Source organism: Lepidochelys kempii, chromosome 5 (assembly GCF_965140285.1).
Source record: "Lepidochelys kempii isolate rLepKem1 chromosome 5, rLepKem1.hap1, whole genome shotgun sequence".
Lineage (NCBI taxonomy): Eukaryota > Metazoa > Chordata > Testudines > Cheloniidae > Lepidochelys > Lepidochelys kempii.
In genome coordinates this window covers 132,843,042-132,862,091 of record NC_136384.1, presented here as the reverse complement: position 1 = coordinate 132,862,091, position 19,050 = coordinate 132,843,042, and the positions used below count along the sequence as shown (strand labels likewise).

Genomic DNA, 19,050 nt, shown 5'->3' with positions numbered 1-19,050 from the left:
AATTCACTCGATGTCTCTGTGCTTCAGTCCCCCATCCAGATAACACTATAGGGATAATACTCTCTTCTCCCACCCTTTGGTCCATGTAGATTGTTGTAAGCGATTTTGCATCAAGGACTGTCTTGCACTGTGTATGTGTAACGCTGACAGACCTGGGCAGGAGAGAGAGAATATGAATCTCGCCCGCCTGCCTGCCACTAGATGGGACAGAACACCACACCCAGGAGGTGTGTGGGTTACATATGTACAGTGCCTAGCACAAATGGCCCCCAGTCTGTACTGGGGTCTGTAAGTACTAACGAGATATAAATAATAATTTGTAGACCAAACACGACAGTATGGGATCAGTTGTACTCTAATGTGTGCCATCAGTGGTGGTGATCCAGGTACACAGTGCTGTAACTAATAGCTGGAACTGAGTCCCTGGTTCTTGGGTAAAGGTTTAGGGCTTTGGGGGTGGGTGAACTGCACTTTTCAGCTATCCTTAACATAGGAGGCCAAAGTTTCAGCTAGCTGGCTGTGAGATGCATTGGGGGTAAGCGTCATTTCTTCGCCCAACAGACTGAAGTTAACCAGAAGTAAGCCCTCTATGGTATATTTTGTATATTCAGTGTAAGTGGCACTTAACAGCCCTAAAAGGTTCTTGTAATCCATAGCAAACAGAGAATCCACTGACTCTTTAAGAGCACCTACGCAGATAGCCAGTGTGAAGCTTACAATATTTCTGACTAATACGTGGATTGTACTGTGATCTCAGCTCCCTCGGTATTTTCAATATGAAATCCTAATACTTGTTGTCTTTTTTCTTTCCAGTTTCAGCTGCTGATTGAAGTTGCTTGGCCTCTCTTTATCTTCTTTATACTGATCTCCGTACGCCTTTCGTATCCGCCCTACGAACAACATGAATGTAAGTAACAGATGAGGCTTCTGTACCAAGGACAGGCTATTGTTTCATGGCTTGGAGGGAATGCAGTTTGACACACTGATCAAATCTTAATCAGGGCTGTTTACCATCACCTTTCCTTCCCCCTCCAACTGCCACCAACACAGATCTTGGGGTGTTATGCCACTTGTGTCCTGCTGCTGCAGCATTGTACCTAGCTGCTGCTTCTCTTGGGCGCATTTAGCATTTATATTACGTTGGCCTAAGCAGGTGCTGTATGAAAACATCTCGTTTGTGGGAATCCTCTGGAAAGCACCTCAGCCTTATTCTGTCATTGGTCCTTGAGTCTCCCTTCAACAAAAATAGACCTAGAAGAAAGCCACATCCAGAGCAGCATGTGACTGGAGTTGCTTTAAGCAGTCTGGCTCCTGCTACGGGACAGAAAACACTAACCTGGGTTACCAGTTGTAATATGGCACTGCCCTAGCATGACTGACATAAGTTTTGGGACCAGATGGGATAGCCTAAGTGTTAACCATGTTCCTAAACAGTACTAAAGGCCTGCAGTGAGCTGTAGCACAGAAGTTCAGGGACATGGTGAAAACATTGCTTAGCCTCCTTAGGCCACAGACTGACCCAAATTGTACAAGGGCACTGCTGTGCTGTAGTGGAGTCCCCCGCCACCATTTTTTGCAGTGCAGATGGGACTTTTACCTGCCCCTCTCCCAAACAGCAGACGTCAGCAGCTTGGACTCTGCTGCTCCACAAGGATGTCGCTCTGCGTCACTCGGCACCCCACTGATTGCAGTCTGCAGGCAGTTCATACGGAGCAGCTTGCAAGGCTGAGCTTCCTTGCAAGCTTGCTGATGCAAGCAGAACCATCTTCCTCACAAAGCGTTCAGAACACTGACTGCCAGCCTGTTGGGAGAGGGGACAGTGCAACTTCCAGCGAGGGCCTGGGAAAGATAAGACAGTGTGGTCCAGTGGGTAGGGCACAGCACATGGAATCTGGAAACCTGGGTTCTGTTTCTGCTGTCCTGCTGTGTGATCCTGGGCAAGTCACTTCCCCTCTCTGTGCCTCTGTTTGCTCTCCCACCAGTTGGCTGTCTTGTCTAGTTAGGTAAGATCTCTAGGGCAGGGGGGCAGTTTTATATGTGACTGTACAGCGACCAGAAACGTGGGCCCTGATCTCAGCTGGGGCTAGATGCTACTGCAATATACATACTAAAGAATATAAAAACACCAGGGACTATGTTAGCTCAGCACTCTGCAGACTCCACAATAGCCAGCTTATCTCTAGGGCATTCCTTTCCATCTTGAATCATGTGCAGCTTTTTGTTTGGGGAAAACTGGTTTGCATTGTCTTTTTAGATCTATGGACATAGAATAGTCCTCTCAGCAAGCCTTTTAAAGAGGCAAGAGGAAGCTATCCTCCCTTTAGTTACAGTGACCTCTTCTTCAGTCCTCTGGGATGCTCCCTGTTTAGTGAGCCAGATTTGCTGGTCAGCACAGTGCCCAGTCTTATGATAACCGCCTCTTCTCAGCAGTCAGCCGACTGGGGAAGGGCTCCTTGTTTATCTTTCCTTTACCTGATTACTTCTAGGTTAGGCCTAATGCCCAAGTTAAGAGAATTTTTGCTCTCCACAAAATGCACAGGGGAATCCCAAGTGTTTGATTTTTTTAAATGCAATATAACAATGGATTATTATGAAAGCAGCTTTGCTACATTAGCACAACATTCCCACATGAGTGACTGCTGTACAGAATGCTGCCTGGTAGAGCTTCAAGCCATCTGGGAATCCCTTCACAGAGAAATATTTTATTCACAATCTGGCTTCCAGCAAAGCTGAAGTGCTGATGTTTGCAGTTTTCCATTATCCAGCAAACTCTGGACATACGCAGCCTTGTGGGTTTTCTTTTTTGCCTAACTAGCCTATTGCTGTCTGTAATGCTTGGCAGGCACTGGAAGTTTCCCTGGGTGAAATTTTGTGCTTTTGCACTCCTTGAGACATTCCTAGAGTCTTTCCTTACATGTTAGTGGAGACAGTGGCATTAGGACACCTTTCAGAGTAACAGCCGTGTTAGTCTGTGTTCGCAAAAAGAAAAGGAGTACTTATGGCACCTTAGAGACTAACCAATTTATTTGAGCATAAGCTTTTGTGAGCTACAGCTCACTTCATCGGATGCATACTGTGGAAAGTGTAGAAGATCTTATTATATACACACAAAAAGCATGAAAAAATACCTCCTCCCACCCCACTCTCCTGCTGGTAATAGCTTATCTAAAGTGATCACTCTCCTTACAATGTGTATGATAATCAGGGTGGGCCATTTCCAGCACAAATCCAGGGTTTAACAAGAACATCTGGGTGTGGGGGGTAGGAAAAAACAAGGGGAAATAGGCTACCTTGCATAATGACTAAGCCACTCCCAGTCTCTATTCAAGCCTAAGTTAATTGTATCCAATTTGCAAATGAATTCCAATTCAGCAGTTTCTCGCTGGAGTCTGGATTTGAAGTTTTTTTGTTGTAAAATAGCAACTTTCATGTCTGTAATCGCACGACCAGAGAGATTGAAGTGTTCTCCAACTGGTTTATGAATGTTATAATTCTTGATATCTGATTTGTGTCCATTTACTCTCTTACGTAGAGACTGAAACTCAGGGAAAGCAGAAGAAACTCAGTCAGCCAGGGGCTCAGTTGGTGTAAATCAGTGTAGCTCAACTGATGCTCATTTACACCAGCTAAAGATCTGGCCCTGTGTGTAGCCTGAAAGCCAGAGCTATTTTCCCTGTTGAGACTTGCACTCAGACTTGCATATGGCTGCCCTAAATCCTTTCCTTTTAACACTGCTGTGTCAGGAGCTGAATTTTAATCAACCATTGTTTGACATGCAATCCTTCCCTTTTATTTAATTTATTTTTTGAGGCTTTTAGCAGGGATTGTGGAGTGGCATCCGACAACTTTTAATTCACTCTGAGTTAACCTCTTTCCTTTCATCTAATAGCTTCCAAGAATAAGTAACTGGATTCTTTCTTTTAAGCCTCTCTCTAGTGCAGTTCAGTTTCATTGAACATTCACTCATTTGCAAACAGACATGGATGAATCTTGTAAAGTGGAATGTTGTCTCTTGCTGAATCAGGAGCTGGGCTATGGAGAGAAACCTTGAAATCAGGTCACAGTGAACTCTGTGGCAACTCTGCATATGTCTTTAGAGGAACAGAGTTATCTGTAGTGTTTCAGAGTAGCAGCCGTGTTAGTCTATATCCGCAGAAAGAAAAGGAGTACTTCTGGCACCTTAGAGGCGAACAAATTTATTAGAGCATAAGCTTCCGTGAGCTAGAGCTCACTTCATTGGATGCAATGAGCTGTAGCTCACGAAAGCTTATGCTCAAATTTGTTAGTCTCTAAGGTGCCAGAAGTACTCCTTTTCTTTTTGTTATCTGCAGTGGTGATCCTGTATGGTGTTAAGAAATGACTTGCAGACAATTACAAATTATAATAGTAACTAGGCCATGCAAAAACACTTTCAAACTGAGATATTAAATATTTTATTGTGCCAAGCATGGTTAAAAACAAAAAATTGTCATCTGTCTAATCTTATCTGAAAAGGACAAGAATGTAACCAAGGGTTGAGTCACATATTAGGCTAAGCCTTTGCCATTCAGGATTTTGATAATTTTTAACAGCTTCAGCTTGTTGAAGCACTCTTGTCAGATCTAGTCAGCAGGATTTTTCCCCTTATATAAGTGATCGTTATGACTTCCACCATAGTCAAGCCAAACAGACCATTGTAAATATAGCTCTGTGGTGAGATTGCTGTCTTCATCTTGTGGAAACTTACTTTTTTAAAAATCTGCCTCCTCAGGATTTCAAAACGTGTACTTAGAAAAAAATCTGCATTACTTTAAACATTGCTGAAAAAGCAGCTGTGTTTGCAGCTATGTCACTGAAGGGGAATGCTAGCATTCTGTATGCTGCACTTCTAAATGTAGAGGATGCCTGGTTGCTGCCAGCTGCCACTTTGTGTTTCAGCTCACATGCAGAATGCAACAGAGTGGATCCCAATGTACATGCTCTCGTGGACTACGTATTGGTTCTTTCTTTGCTAATTTCCTTAATCTGAAATGGAAGTCAGAGCAAAATAAATGTTTTGCTCTTTGTGCCTGGGAAAACTTAAAGGAAACTGATTTGGTTTAGTTTAAATTCCATCTTTGTCGCCAAAGAGCTCAGAGATGGTGAATAAGCTTCCTGGTTTATAAAAATCTCATGGGACTGTGGAAGGTTTTCAGTTTTGTAGAAAGGAGGAAGAACTGGAATGATAGAATCCTAGGCTTCAATAGTAATTTTATGCAAATACTATTAAAGATAACGGCAGGAGACTCTTTTCCTAGCGCTGGTGGGAAAAGTCATTTTGCCTTCTGTGTACTGTAAATGTCCCAGTATTTCCTTTCACTTACATGGCCATAAGAAGATAGCCTCTATCATCCTGTCATTGGTAGGAGAGAAGACCCAAAGAGATCCCTGTGAAACACTGTAATAAATCTTAGTCATGAGTAATTTACATCACTGCCTTAATAGCTCTATATGAGGCAGTAAGAGAAACTTGAGGGGTGATTTTTTTTCTCCCCTCTAATAGACCCTCAGTAATCAGAGCTGGGGTTTGCAAAGGAGCCAGACAGCTGGAAGCCAATGGGAGTTGGGTTTCTAACTCTCTTAGCTGCCTTTGAAAACCCTGCCCCAGAGGTATTGCTCAGAAGCCAAGCCACTGTGAGTTAGTAGTGACATGCCCACCTCACTGGTGGACTAGTGCAGAAACTCTCCTGCTTTCCTGGCATTTCAGTGGTATGGGCTGAGTTGGAAGCATCTTTAAAAAATAAAATGGGACTCGATTAGACAGTGGCCCAAATGTTGAATCCAAACACCCCTGAATGCTACAGGGGTTCAAAACACAAATTCAAATGTTGCATGTAGCCCTGAACCAAATTCTTCTCATTAGAACCAGGGTAAATCCAGAATGACTTCATGGGTTCAAGAGACCTGTGCACACAGAGCTGTGAAGTTCTGTGTAGAGTCACTTATTTCCGTGCATAGCATGCCTGGCGTGACAGGATGACGGCAGGGAGGAGTCTGTACCTCAGACACGGCAGAAGCAAGAGGTAGGAGGGACCTAAGGGCAGCTTGAAAGGTGGAGGGAGCCAGGGCTGATAGGGGAGCCTGCAAGGGAAGCCGTTCTGCTCATCCATGCATCTGAAGGGAGAATTTAACCTGTAAGCTTTTCTTAGCTGTCAGCCTGCTCTCTCTGTGTTAAAGCATCTGCTAGGACATGCGAAATTAGGGATTGGTGAGGAGGAAATTTGGAGAACATTCTAGCTCCAAATTCAGGGCCAGGTCTTGCATTCCTTGTTCACGCCAAAGTCCTGTCAATTCAGTGTTGCCAAGTCTGTTTTATTTGTTCTTTTTGTTTTGTTTTATTTATTTTGTGTGTCAAATTTTTGGTGGGGTTTTTTTTAAAATTATTTTTAAAATCTCAAGTTTTGGGGGCTGGACTCCTAAATGCTTGGGGTTGACATATTGTTGACCTCAGTAAGAGGTTATGGTACATAATGACCAGATTGGACTCTGTGCTGTCACACACCTCTCCCATTTCCTGGCTATGTTTACGATTTTGCAGTTTTGCAAACAAAGGGGTAACTTTTCCAAACATTTGCCCCTCTGTTCTAGGTCACTTTCCAAACAAGGCCATGCCTTCAGCAGGAACCTTGCCCTGGATCCAAGGGATTATCTGTAATGCCAACAACCCTTGCTTCCGCTACCCAACGCCTGGGGAATCCCCAGGTGTCGTTGGAAACTTCAATAGGTCCATGTAAGTACAAGATCTTGCTTTTCCTTGTGACCATTCACAGGGGTCAGCCAGCCAAGCGTAAGCTGTGAATTGTGGGAGTAGCAGCTGGTGGTTAGACTGGCATTAAGGGTTAAGTTACTTCAATCACCACCAAGTGCTTTGTTCTGTGGTGGTGCTTTCCTGCAGCTGGACTCTGAAGGAACCATACAAAGAACCCATGGCTGCAGTACCCAGCCTGTGATGTTATCGATAGCAAATGGTTGTGCAAACCCAGTGTTTACTCAGGCACAGCTCCCAGTGAAATAAGGAGCTTTGCCTGAGTAAGGAATGACTATAAACAGAGGTCCAATTTGGCCTATAGAGAGAAGAGTCAGGTCTATTCCTTGACTGAGAAGCTGTTTCATTTGGGCAATGCCAGGTTAGACTGGGTGTGACCTTTCCCTGATTTCCCTGCTACAGAGAAATCACTGGCTAATTGTAACAAAGGCATTAAAAACCCCCATCAAAGGGGGGGTTGCATCTTGTACCTGTAAGGGCAGGAACAATAGTGGTGGTCTGGAACAATGGCCATAAAGCACTTCTGGGCAATGAGATTGGGTGAGTGAGATGGAGGCATGTGCGCCTTCTGCTAGTCACTGAGGAAAATACACCTTTCATACATACCATGTGATATGTGTGTAACATGAAGAGCTTTCAAGAACAGCCCTGTGTTAGGGGTTGGTGCGACTCTGCATTGCTCCCAGGGGAGCATTGGGAAGCGTTGCCTCTCAGACATGCCATGTTCCCAGGGTTCCCCAGTCTGGGGGAGCAGGGGGGAAATTCACAACATGGCACTATGGAGAAGCCTTGCCCAAGTGGTCCCACTGGGATGAAATGCAGGGGCTCCAGCTGTGGTTGGCATCCTTGTGCCCTTCCCTTACCACCTCACTATGCCCACGGGATGGTCAGCCCCAATCTGTCCCTAAGACCACGGCTAGAATCACAGAACAATCGGAGTTCAGGGTCAGTCGACTTTGGCTACCTGGAAAAGAATTGTAAAGAACAGGGGATGTATTTGTTGAGGCGCTCTACAAGCAGTGTGTTTACAAACAACCAAGTGTTTTATCCTAGCAGATAAAACCAGACAAACCTACCAGAAACACTTCACATTCTCCCCCATCTTAAATAACTGCTTTCAGATAACTTGAAGGGTCCCAGTGCACTTGGTTTTCTTTAGTCTTTCATTAAAGGCCATTTTTATTTAGGCTGTCTTGCATTGTCCCCCGGATGGTCGCTTAACACAGGTTTCACGGTACAGGAGAGGGTTGTCTTTGAATATAAAGGAATTGAGACATAAAACTGAGCCTGTGGAAGTTGGTGCAGACAGCACCACATGGGTAATGATTGCATTGTCTGCTTTTCCATCCCTGTCCTGCAGCATTTCCCGCTTGTTCTCGGATGCCAAGAGGTTACTCTTGTACAGCCAGAAGGACAGCAGCTTAAAGGATGCTCAGAAACTCCTGGGAAAACTGCAGAAGCTCGGGAACTCTGGCTCAGGTAACTCAGTGGGGAAAAAGAGCCTTGTACATTTGGCAGTAGAGTTTGTTGTTGTTAGTCGGCACTTTTTAAATTTTATTTTATTTTTTGGAAACCGGTGGAAAGGGCATAGTGTAGATTGTCCTTGCTCATCAGATCCCACCCTAAAAACATCTGTTTCTCCAGGATCAGTGTTCTGTGCAGTTTCAGTCTTTCTGGCCTATGGCAGCCACCTGCAGCAGCTGGTTTTTAATGTAAACTTACCATCCTCGGAGCTGAAGTGAGTCTCATTTGAGAAATTGCCAGCATTGTAGCCTGTTGCTGCATTTTTGGAAAATACAAGTTTGTTAGGGATTTCAGAGACAAATGACAAAATAGTAAAGCACATTTTCCAATACAGCTGGCACTGGCAGGGGAAAAACAAACAACAAATCAAAGGTTCAGAAGAATGCGGGTGTGAAACAGCTGACGCTGAGCCATAGCATGCTAAATCAAAGCAGAATATTATCCAAAATTAATTACCCCACTTCCCTTCTAATGTAACCAGGTGTATTTAGGGCACTTAATTATTTGATGTAGTCTAGAAGGAATTTGATCAGTTTCTAAAACAAAATGCTGTCTCAGGTATTTATATGGCCTCCATTATTGTAGAATCTGAATGCCTCATAGTGTTTCATATATTTATCCTCACAACACACTGATGTGGGGAGGGAAGTGCTATTTTCCCCTTTCTCAGATGGGGAACCAAGGCACAGAGTCAAGGGACTTGCCCAGGGTCATGCAGAAGGCTATGGCAGAGCAGGGAACTGAACCTGAGTTTCACACATCCCTGGCTAGCAACATCCTTCCTCTTGTTGTGTAAATGCCATCTAATTGGGCAGCCTTTATTAAGAGTTTTTTGTGTACTCCCCTCTAAAGGAATAAATATTTATTCCATAGGTTATTTTTCATATACTGCCTATGCTCTGCCTCTCCTATTAGAAACGATGATGGGGGGGCAGGGGGTTGGTTTAAAAAGCAACCTTCTAAAAACAAATGGAAGCATCCAGTTGTGGACATGCCTCTAAGCTTTGATCCTTCAACTGCCTTTGCACAGCCAGGCTCCTGCACCCACGTGGAGCCTTGCTGAAGTCAGTGGGATTTAAGTACATGCATAAAGTTAAGCACATGCTTTGCAGAATCTGGGTCTTAATGGGGAACTGCACAATTTTACTACGGTGACATTCCTCCCACATGCATTACTTGGTGTCTGTTCATGATTCTTGTTTAGGCCCCAGTCCTGCAAAGACTTAACTACTCACAGTGCTTCAAGTTATCAGGTCAGAGTTAGACTATATACTCTTTGGAGCAGGGCTTGTCTCTTTACTTCATTTCACATCCTTGGGTACTTAGACAAGTGTGAGTGTGTATTAGGACTCGATATATCCACTAATATATTGGGGGGTTATGTTCAGAGTAGAACTGTGCACAAGGTTCATTTAGAGATTCAAAACCCCAAATCAGGGCTCTGCAGCTTCTGGGCTCTAAGCAGATCAACAAACACCAGCCTAGGCCTTCAACATTTCCAGCTTATTTCCTTCCCTTCTGTCATAGGCCATGTCTGCACCCTTTTGCTCACCTTTGTCTTTGGGGGCACCAGTTGTTGAAACCCTACCCTGTCAGGCTTGGTGCCCCGCCTCAGGTTTCTCCCTGGCTGTTCCCCCCGTTGTTGCTCCTTTGGGAGCTGACCGATAGGGTCATTGTCTTGTGCCCAAAATCCACCAGGTCTCTAGAACACGAGGAAGCAGCTTGATTTGCTTGCTCAGAAGGAGAAACACAACGCCCTGCTTCTTCCCAGCCCTGCCACACTAACTAGGGAGTCCCAAATCTTCATGCCCCAGGTGTGTTCAAGGCAGCTGCTTTTGACAACTCCCCAATGCCACCTGCAGAGAGTCTGTGCCCTCATCTGACGCATGTGCGTGCAGAGAACTACGCCCAAGACTTTCTAAAGGATTTTGGTTGCTTCCATTTTTGGGTGCCCAACTTGAGACTCCTTAAAGGAGCCTGATTTTCCACAGGGTTAGTGCTTAGTACTTTCTGAACTTCAGCCCCCTTTTAAGGTGTCTCAAGTTGGTCACTGAAAACTTGAGGCACCTAAAATCACTGGTCAATTTTGGAAAAAACTTGTCTACATTTTACTGGTATGTCTTGTTCCCCTTGAAAATTAATGGCTGCACTCCTGTTGCCTTCAGATGGCGCAGAAACAAGCAGTGTCCTAATTGGGAAGAACAGTACTTTCCATAACCAGGCCCTGAGGGTGTGCTTTGATATTGTGTGTAGTGAAACTTGAAATGTGAATCCAGTTTGGATGTTTAAAGAAATCTGATCAGAGCCACAAAGCTGAACTAGATGCTGCTGGGAAGGCCAGAGGGAGGGGTTCTACTCAGGGGTGTCTCACATAGAGGAGCTTGGTCAGTACAAGTCAAAGCAAGGATGCTCATGCTGTGTGATTATAATGCTTGGTGAATTTATTGCAAAGACAAGGCTCAGAGCAAACACAGGAAAGAGCTTCATTCTATAATAAAGTGTGTATAAAAAAAAATCAACTAATTCAACTGTGTGTGTGTAAGTAAAAAACCCAACAGCTTAGCCATGACAGACCCTCCATTGTTTGTGTGGCAGAGAACAAAGCCCGATTGTCCCTTCCATTGTACACTCACTTACAAACTCTTCATTAAAACAAGTCTGGAAGTTTCCTATCAGGCTCTCCTGGCTGCCGACCTTTTCTCTAGCCACATATAATAAAGGATCTTTCAGCTTTGTCTGACACAGGAGGACCATTTCTTACAGGACCAAGAGGAGGATGAGGGATATAGCGGTACCCTACCATTCCCTGCCACCTGCCATTGGCATCTTCAATGGGGTTCACTGATTCTGCTTTGATCAAAGTTTAGTGTTAAGAGAAAATTGTTGGTTTTTTATTTTATTATTGATCAAAAAATTTCAGAACTTTTATTGGAAATGTGGCCTTCTTCCATGGAAAAAAGGCAGAAAATTTTCAAATCTGACGGCTTTTCATCTAAATAAAACATTTGATTTTAAAATCAAAGTGAATTTTTTTTCCTCCTTTTTGGTCAATTCCCTGTTTCTCTCCCTATTTTTTCCTAGTTTAAAAACAGGGACGGGGTAAACCTTAAAATCTGAAGCTAAAAAAAAATTTGAATCTAAATGAATATTTCTATAAATTGAACATGTCCATGAAAAATTTGGAAAAAATGCTAACTTTGAGGAGAAAGAAATGAAAACACTTAGCTTTTTGCCTACTAGCCCTCATTTATTCTGAATGATTAACACTTACCATAGTAATTAAACACCTGAGCCATTTCCAGGCCCCATTGTGTGAGGTGCTGGACAAATACCTAGTATAGGGCAATATTGCATCATAAAGGTTTTTATGTCAGTTGTAGGAAAGGGGTGAGGTCACAGCTTGTCCAGGGAAAAAAGATGACATACTTAATCCCCTTTCTCTTCCCCCACCTAAATAAGGAACTACTTAAGTTATTATCTTGTTCCAGCACCTTGAGTTAAAATGTAATCACTATGGACCTGCCTCTCTCCTGTACTAACATGGCCCTCTGTGCTGGTGCGATAAGGAAGTGCTGTTATATCCTCCTTTTACAGCTGGGGAACTGAGGCAGAGAGAGAGAAAGTGCCATGCCTAAGATTACACAGGAAATCTATAGCAGAGCAGGGACCTGAACCTGGGTTTTACAACTGGACCAGCTTTCCCCTGCTTTGTTACACACTGGATTTGTACCAGTGTAACTCCATTGACTTCAATGTATGCTTAGTCTAACAGAGGAGGAGCAGGCTCCATAGGTGTGTTCTCTTTGTGCTGATGTTTTCCGAAGGACACAGACCTTAAGTCTGTAATATCTACTTGTCTTAGTGTAAAGAGGAGATAGCTGCAGCTGTGAAATGGTATGGCAGGGTGACAGGGTATTTCTGACTACTGGATGAAGAAGAAAAACAGTCCTTAAGAGTGTGTGTGTGGTGATTTCTCCAGGATCATTTTGATATTTGTCTCCTGTTACATCTAAGTAAATACACCATAACTCCACTCAGGTCAATGGCGTTATGGAGGATTTACGGTGGTGTAGCTGAGGCCAAAACATGGCCGTCTTGTCTCCAGCCCCCTTGCAGCTCATCAAAACAAATGCTCAAAGCACCTGTAGCTGTTTTCTGTGGCCTATTCATCCTCATACTTCCCTTTTCCTTGCTTAGTTGCTGGCACAGAGCCAAACCTAAGTCTCCAGGGAGCGCAAAGAGACATTGGTTATCACTTGTCTGCAAAACATAGACACTCATTAAGAGTTTTTACATTATGGCATGAAACATGTCAGAGAGAGAAGGACAATGGGGAGCTGCCCATGGACCTCAGGCTAATCCTAACAGACTAAACAGCAGGAATTCTGGCACTCTGCTGGTTGCATCTCACATGTGAGCATCAAGTCCTTGACATGGTAAAGGCATTTTGTTTGTTCTTGGCAGGATTGGGAGTGTTCTCATGAAATAGACAAGCTGGTTAAAGGGAGGGAGTAGGCAGATATAGAAAGGGGTCATATGGCATTTTGGTTCTACTCAGCTTGCCACGCAGGGCTCCCTTGTTATCGTACACTCATGACTATAGCGTGTCATCACTTTCCAGAGCATATGGGCCATCTGTGTTTCATTGGGTGTCAGATATCCACAGATAATCCCGATAGCTTTCCTCCTCTTGTGCAACCATGCCCGTTGCATTCTGCAGAAGCTGGGTCTGCACCAGCCAAGGGCAGGGCAAAGTCCAGAGGTTGCATCTGACTCTGCCTGCCCCCTCTCAGCTCATCACAATATGCAGGACTCAATTGGCACAGTTGTTGCCTTTCTGTAGAGCAGTACTCAGCAGCGCGCTTCTAATAGCGGTTGCATCTTTATCAGCAGTTGTTGAACTTTATCTTGCTGAAAAGACACTCTGAGTTGGGAGTAAAGGGCTCTGTGCCTAGACCTCATACTCTGAATACCAGAAGCAAAAGCTTGCCTGATAGACAAATGAACTACCAGCTTCTAAATACACTGTGTGTGTGTGTGTGTGTGTGTGTGTGTGTGTGTGAGCAAGAGAACCACCAGCTTCTAAATATATATACACACACACGCGCGCGCGTGCTGTGAATGTGTGAAAGAGAGAAGATGGTACCTTATTTAATCTACCCTATCTTTTGTCTTTAAGGCTGAGGTCAGCGGGAGAAGGAGCCTGGGGCTGCTCTCAGCCATCAGTAGTAGCTGGGCCTATTGCTCACTGAAGCAACACGAAGTTAATTATTTAAAAGTTCTGTATTACCCTCCCCGCTCCAAAAATGGACCCATGCAATGCTAATTGAAATAATTGGGGGTGGGAGAGAGGCTTGCCTTTGCCTCCGCTAGGTTTTGGAGTAGGCCCTAAATCCATTTAATAACCTTCAGTTTGTTTGTTTTTGTTTTTTAAAAAGGAAGCCCTGCCTCTTTTCTGTTTGCTCTATGAAGTGCACCCAGGAGTGGTTTTTGGCATAGCTAATGCTGTCTGTGTCTAAAGCTGGGAACTTGTATCAGTTATTGAGTCAGCATTTGCCAGAGTCCTTTGTTCACTTCTTGTGAGGTCCAAAGTCTCAGTGGATCAGTTATATCATCCTTGATCTGAAAGAGCCTTCGTGTCCAGGGCTCGCTTACCGGAGGGGAGGATGCCCCTAGACCGAGGGATGGGGAAGGCCAGTTACCAGTGGTTGTGAACGCTCTGTTCCTTTTGCCCAGCCTCATCTTCCCGTTGGATTTTTTTAATCCAGACTTACTTAGAGCAACCGAACCCTTACAGGGGCTGCCATCCGTCTGTGTGTCTCCTCCTAGTCCGAGGGTCATTTCCTGCCTCCATTAGCTAGGGGGGTAGTACTGACTGCTGGGAGTTGGCCTGTTGCTCCCAGCAACAGTAATTAAGCACCATGGTTCTGTTCATTTTAAGCATGTGCTCAGCTTTAGGGGTGTGAGTGATGTCACTGAAGTGGGCCTGCTTGCATCTTAAAGCCAGCCACGTGCGTTAGCTCCTGGCTGAAATGCAGCTGCTTCCCCTGGAGCATGCAGCTTCCTGCTTTAGTACCTACCCTAGAAGGCACTGAGCACCCCCTGCGAGGCGTGCTGCAGCCAGAATGCCTTCTGTCCTCAGGGAGAGCAGAGGATGCTCAGCACCTCACAGAGTTGGGCCCATTCTCCAGAAATTATGGAAGTGACCTGCTTACCCCCCCCCCCCAGCTACAGGGGAAGGGAGACACGCATGGGATCCACTGGAGAGAGTACAGCTTTATTTCACCGCCCAGCCAAAGCTCTTTGCACAGATACATTGTCTCCTTACAACGATTAATGCTACAGAAGGCTTTCCAATGCTATAAGCACTGCTGCTTAACGGCCCTGTGAGCTCGTGGGCTATCAATCACTAAGGAGCCTTTAGGACAAAAAAAATCAACAAGAATAAAAAAATAACCCAAGCCAGGTGCCAGAGCTTCTCTCTTCCCCTGTGTTGTTGATACATGTAACAGAGCCAACTCTTCAGCCCTGAGACGAGAGCCAGACACGAGAGCCAGAGCCTAAGCCTCAGAGCCCTGAATCATAGCCGTGCCAGAAGCATAACACGGCAGTCAAAGCTCCAGCCACGCAGCCCAGTTTGCAGTGGTTGCTCTAAGACGCTGACTGTGTGGCTCCCATCAGCAGCATTTTAGGTGACAAGGAAGGGTTCACAGGGACAGAGTTTGAGTTTAGCAGCTCTCAAGAAAAATTCCCATGCTGCTTTTGCAAATTGCATTGGTGTGTGAAGGCACCCTGTGGAGTTAGCCCTGAGACGCAGCCCCCCACAAGAAATACTAGGTCTCTGGCTCAGTGTTACTGTCTGGCAATAAAAATCCCAGGGTAACACTCAGCCAAATTTCCTGTTAATTACTAGGAATCACACAACTGTGAATCAGCAGTTGATAGTCAACTCATGGCTTCCACATTCTAGGGACATCAGAATGACAGTCTGCTTTTTCACTACAGCTTCTGTTCACTTCTTACAAAAACAACAACGAAACACACAGCTCCACACAAATATCCCCCTCAAGAAGTACGTATTCCTCAGGCTCTCACTGTGGGCTGCAACTTGCCAGACAAGGTTTCAGCATGGATTGCCCTTCAAGTCTTGTCCTCCCCTTTCCATATGGAATCACTTGCTTGACTAGTATTACTTAGTAATATTATAGTAGCAGCCAGAGGCCTCTACTGAGATCAGTGCCCCATTGTGTGAGGTGACAGTCCCTACCCAAAAGTGCTTAAAATGTAAATAGACAAGGGAAATACTATCTTCTTCATTTTTCAGGGGGAGAACTAAGGCAGAGGAAGTGATTTGCCCTAGGTCACACAAGATGACTGGGGTAGAGGCTGAAAATGAAGCCAGGTTTCCTGAGGCCTACGTTAGTGTCTTCCTGTATTCTCAATACTGCCCAAAAGAGCAGCTTTTGATTGGTTTTGGAAGTGGAGGTTCCTCTACCATCTCACTTTTCTCCATCTTCTACCCACTGGCTTCAGAGGTCACATTTTGTGGTGACCCACTGGCTAAGGGAAGGGTTGGATCTGACTCCTTCCAGACCCCACAAAAACTGGTCCTATTTAAAGCAAGGTTGAGCCTAACCTCCAGTGCCTCAGGAAGCAAGCTGGCAACTTGAACGTAGAACCTCCACACAGCAGCATCTTAGGCTCAATCCTGCAAGGTGCTGCATGCCCACAATCCCCATACTTCAGCAGGCAGTGATGATGCTCAGAACTTCACCTCATCAGGCCAGTTTTACAACAACTTGATAAAAATTGGCCCAGTGAATTTGAATTAAAAATGGAGATGAGGCAAGTGGTTGGTTTGTAGTAGACATCTTATGATTGGTCGTCTGTTTTCTCAGAGTAGAAAACAAGCGTCCCATATCCACGTGCCACAATCCCAGTACTTGACACAGGGCTGGAGGGACTTGTTATGCTTTCTGAGTAGTTCACATCTCGGTTCTGCTTTGGCACCACAGATGGAATGACTTCAAATTCTAAAGAATGCACTGATCGAAGGGGTGTGTAAGTGGGCAATTAAATGATAAGCCGGGTGGATTCAATGAGACTTGAGACCAGAACTGCACACGTGAGAGCATGAAAGCAGAGAGATGTTATATCCTTTGGCAGGCTTGATGCTTGCCCAGATGCTTCCAATGTTTAATATTTCTTCAGATTTAAAGAAGAATAAAAACCCCATACAAAAAGCTTTAGGCATGCTAATGATTAGGCTTACAAAAGCGATGACCATCTATCAACGAAATATAAATAGTATATAAATAGTGAATGACTTGTATTACAATAATGCCTAGAGGCCCTAAGCAAAATTAAGACCCCACTGTGTTAGGCACTGTACAAACCCCTATTAAGAAATGGTCCCTGCCCTGAAAAGCATCCGACCTAAATACAAATTTCACTCATGATTAGTTGTTGACTTTGATACAATGGATATACTGATTCATACTTTTTGTTTACAAGTGTGTCAAGGGTTGTCTACATAAGAGTTTTAATAGGAGAAATGATGTTACTTACCCAGACCTCCATGAGCCTGGGCAGTTGCATTTAGGAATGTCTGAGCCCATTCAGAGTACTAAATAATTGAAAATCTAAAAACAAAAGCGTAAGGAACACTATGAAATTTGCATTAAAACAACATCAGGAACAGACACTTCAATTGACCTACGCTAAAAGGGCTGTACCTTTTGTCTCCACAAGTCCCAGTTCAGCGCTCTCTGCCTACCCATTTTGCCAGAGCCCCCTTACACAGGTTTCGGCATCAGGCAGGCTTCACTATGTTGCCTATGCATTTCTGATGTAGCTGAGAGCATGGATCTGGCCCGGCATCCACGGCAAGCCAGGGGAGTCTTTGCATTGACTTCAGTGGACACTGAATCGACATTACATTATGGCAACAGCATAGCCTCATTGGAAACTTTGGTGGCCCCAGAGTGTGGCCACCACCTCTTGCTGGTAATGGCACTGATGCTTTTTACTAAAATACGTAATTAACTTTAGGAAAAACAAATATGCCTATAAATATGGACAGATACACATCCAAATCATTGTAATTTATTTATGTAGGGTTTTTTTGTAGACTCAATAATAAAAAGAACGCTGTGAAAAGAGAGATTTGTATGTGTGTTAATATCACTTTTTACATCACACTTAGTAGCTAGCTGGAGGGCTGTGATAAGTGGTGTTAACCAACATGGAAGTATCACTTATCACAGCCTCCCAGCTAGCTAGAAAGTCTGCTGGGAAAAGTAATATTAACAAACATGCAACTATTACTTTTCTCAGCAAGCCCCAGGACAAATTAAGCCCGGATGGGGGGATTATAAGGGGTGGCAGATGGGGCCTGGGACAATGAGGGGATGGATGCAGGTCCAGGGGAAGACAGTGGGGGGATGGGGGGATGGATGTGGGGCCAGGGGGAGGCAGTAGGGGCCTGGGGCAATGGGGTGGATGCGGGGCCAAGGGGAGGCAGCGGGGGCCTGGGGCAATGGGATGGATGTGGGGCCGGGGGGGATAGTGGGGGCCTGGGGCGATGGGGGGATGGATTTGGGGCCAGGGGGAGGCAGCGGGGACCCGGGGCAATGGGATGGATGCGGGGCCGGGGGGAGGCAGCAGGGGCCTGGGGCGATGGGGGGGATGGATGCGGGGCCAGGGGGAGGCAGCAGGGACCTGGGGTGATGGGGGGGATGGATGCGGGGCCAGGGGGAGACAGCAGGGGCCTGGGGTGATGGGGGGATGGATGCGGGGCCAGGGGGAGGCAGCAGGGACCTGGGGTGATGGGGGGGATGGATGCGGGGCCAGGGGGAGGCAGCAGGAGCCTGGGGTGATGGGGGGGATGGATGCAGGGCCGGGGGAGGCAGCAGGGGCCTGGGGCAGTGGGATGGATGCGCGGCCAAGGGGAGGCAGCAGGGGCCCGGGGCAGTGGGATGGATGTGGGGCCAGGGGGAGGCAGCAGGGGCCCGGGGCAGTGGGATGGATGCGGGGCCAGGGGGAGGCAGCAGGGGCCTGGCGCAGTGGGATGGATGCGGGGCCCGGGGGAGGCAGCGGGGGCCCGGGGCAGTGGGATGGATGCGGGGCCAGGGGAAGGCAGCGGGGGCCCGGAGCAGTGGGATGAATGCACGGCCAAGGGGAGGCAGCAGGGGCCCGGGGCAGTGGGATGGATGCGCGGCCAGGGGGAGGCAGCAGGGGCCCGGGGCAGTGGGATGGATGCGGGGCCAGGGGGAGGCAGTGGGGGCCCGCGGTGATGGGATGGATGCGGGGCCAGGGGGAGGCAGCAGGGGCCCGGGGCAGTGGGATGGATGTGGGGCCAGGGGGAGGCAGCAGGGGCCTGGGGCAGTGGGATGGATGCGGGGCCAGGGGGAGGCAGCGGGGGCCCGGGGCAGTGGGATGGATGCGGGGCCAGGGGGAGGCAGTGGGGGCCCGCGGTGATGGGATGGATGTGGGGCCAGGGGGAGGCAGCGGGGGCCTGGGGCAATGGGATGGATGCGGGGCCAGGGGGAGGCAGCGGGGGCCCGGGGCAGTGGGATGGATGCGGGGCCAGGGGGAGGCAGCGGGGGCCCGGGGCAGTGGGATGGATGCGGGGCCAGGGGGAGGCAGCGGGGGCCCGGGGCAGTGGGATGGATGCGGGGCCAGGGGAAGGCAGCAGGGGCCCAGAGCAGTGGGATGAATGCGCGGCCAGGGGGAGGCAGCAG

At 46.7% G+C, this 19,050-nt stretch overlaps 1 protein-coding gene across 9 annotated transcripts in view; it reads left to right on the top strand.

The window, feature by feature from the left end:
- Positions 1-19,050, top strand: part of ABCA1 (ATP binding cassette subfamily A member 1) — a 138,883-nt gene that overhangs the window by 24,059 nt on the left and 95,774 nt on the right. For 8 of the 9 annotated variants that reach the window (XM_073345952.2, XM_073345951.2, XM_073345950.2 and 5 more), the window contains 3 exons: positions 814-907; positions 6,607-6,748; positions 8,145-8,263. In XM_073345952.2, coding sequence (XP_073202053.1) covers positions 814-907; positions 6,607-6,748; positions 8,145-8,263 — 355 coding nt within the window. Of the gene's footprint in view, positions 1-813; positions 908-6,606; positions 6,749-8,144; positions 8,264-19,050 lie in introns of those variants that run through there. The other variant, XM_073345954.2, reaches the window with a different exon arrangement.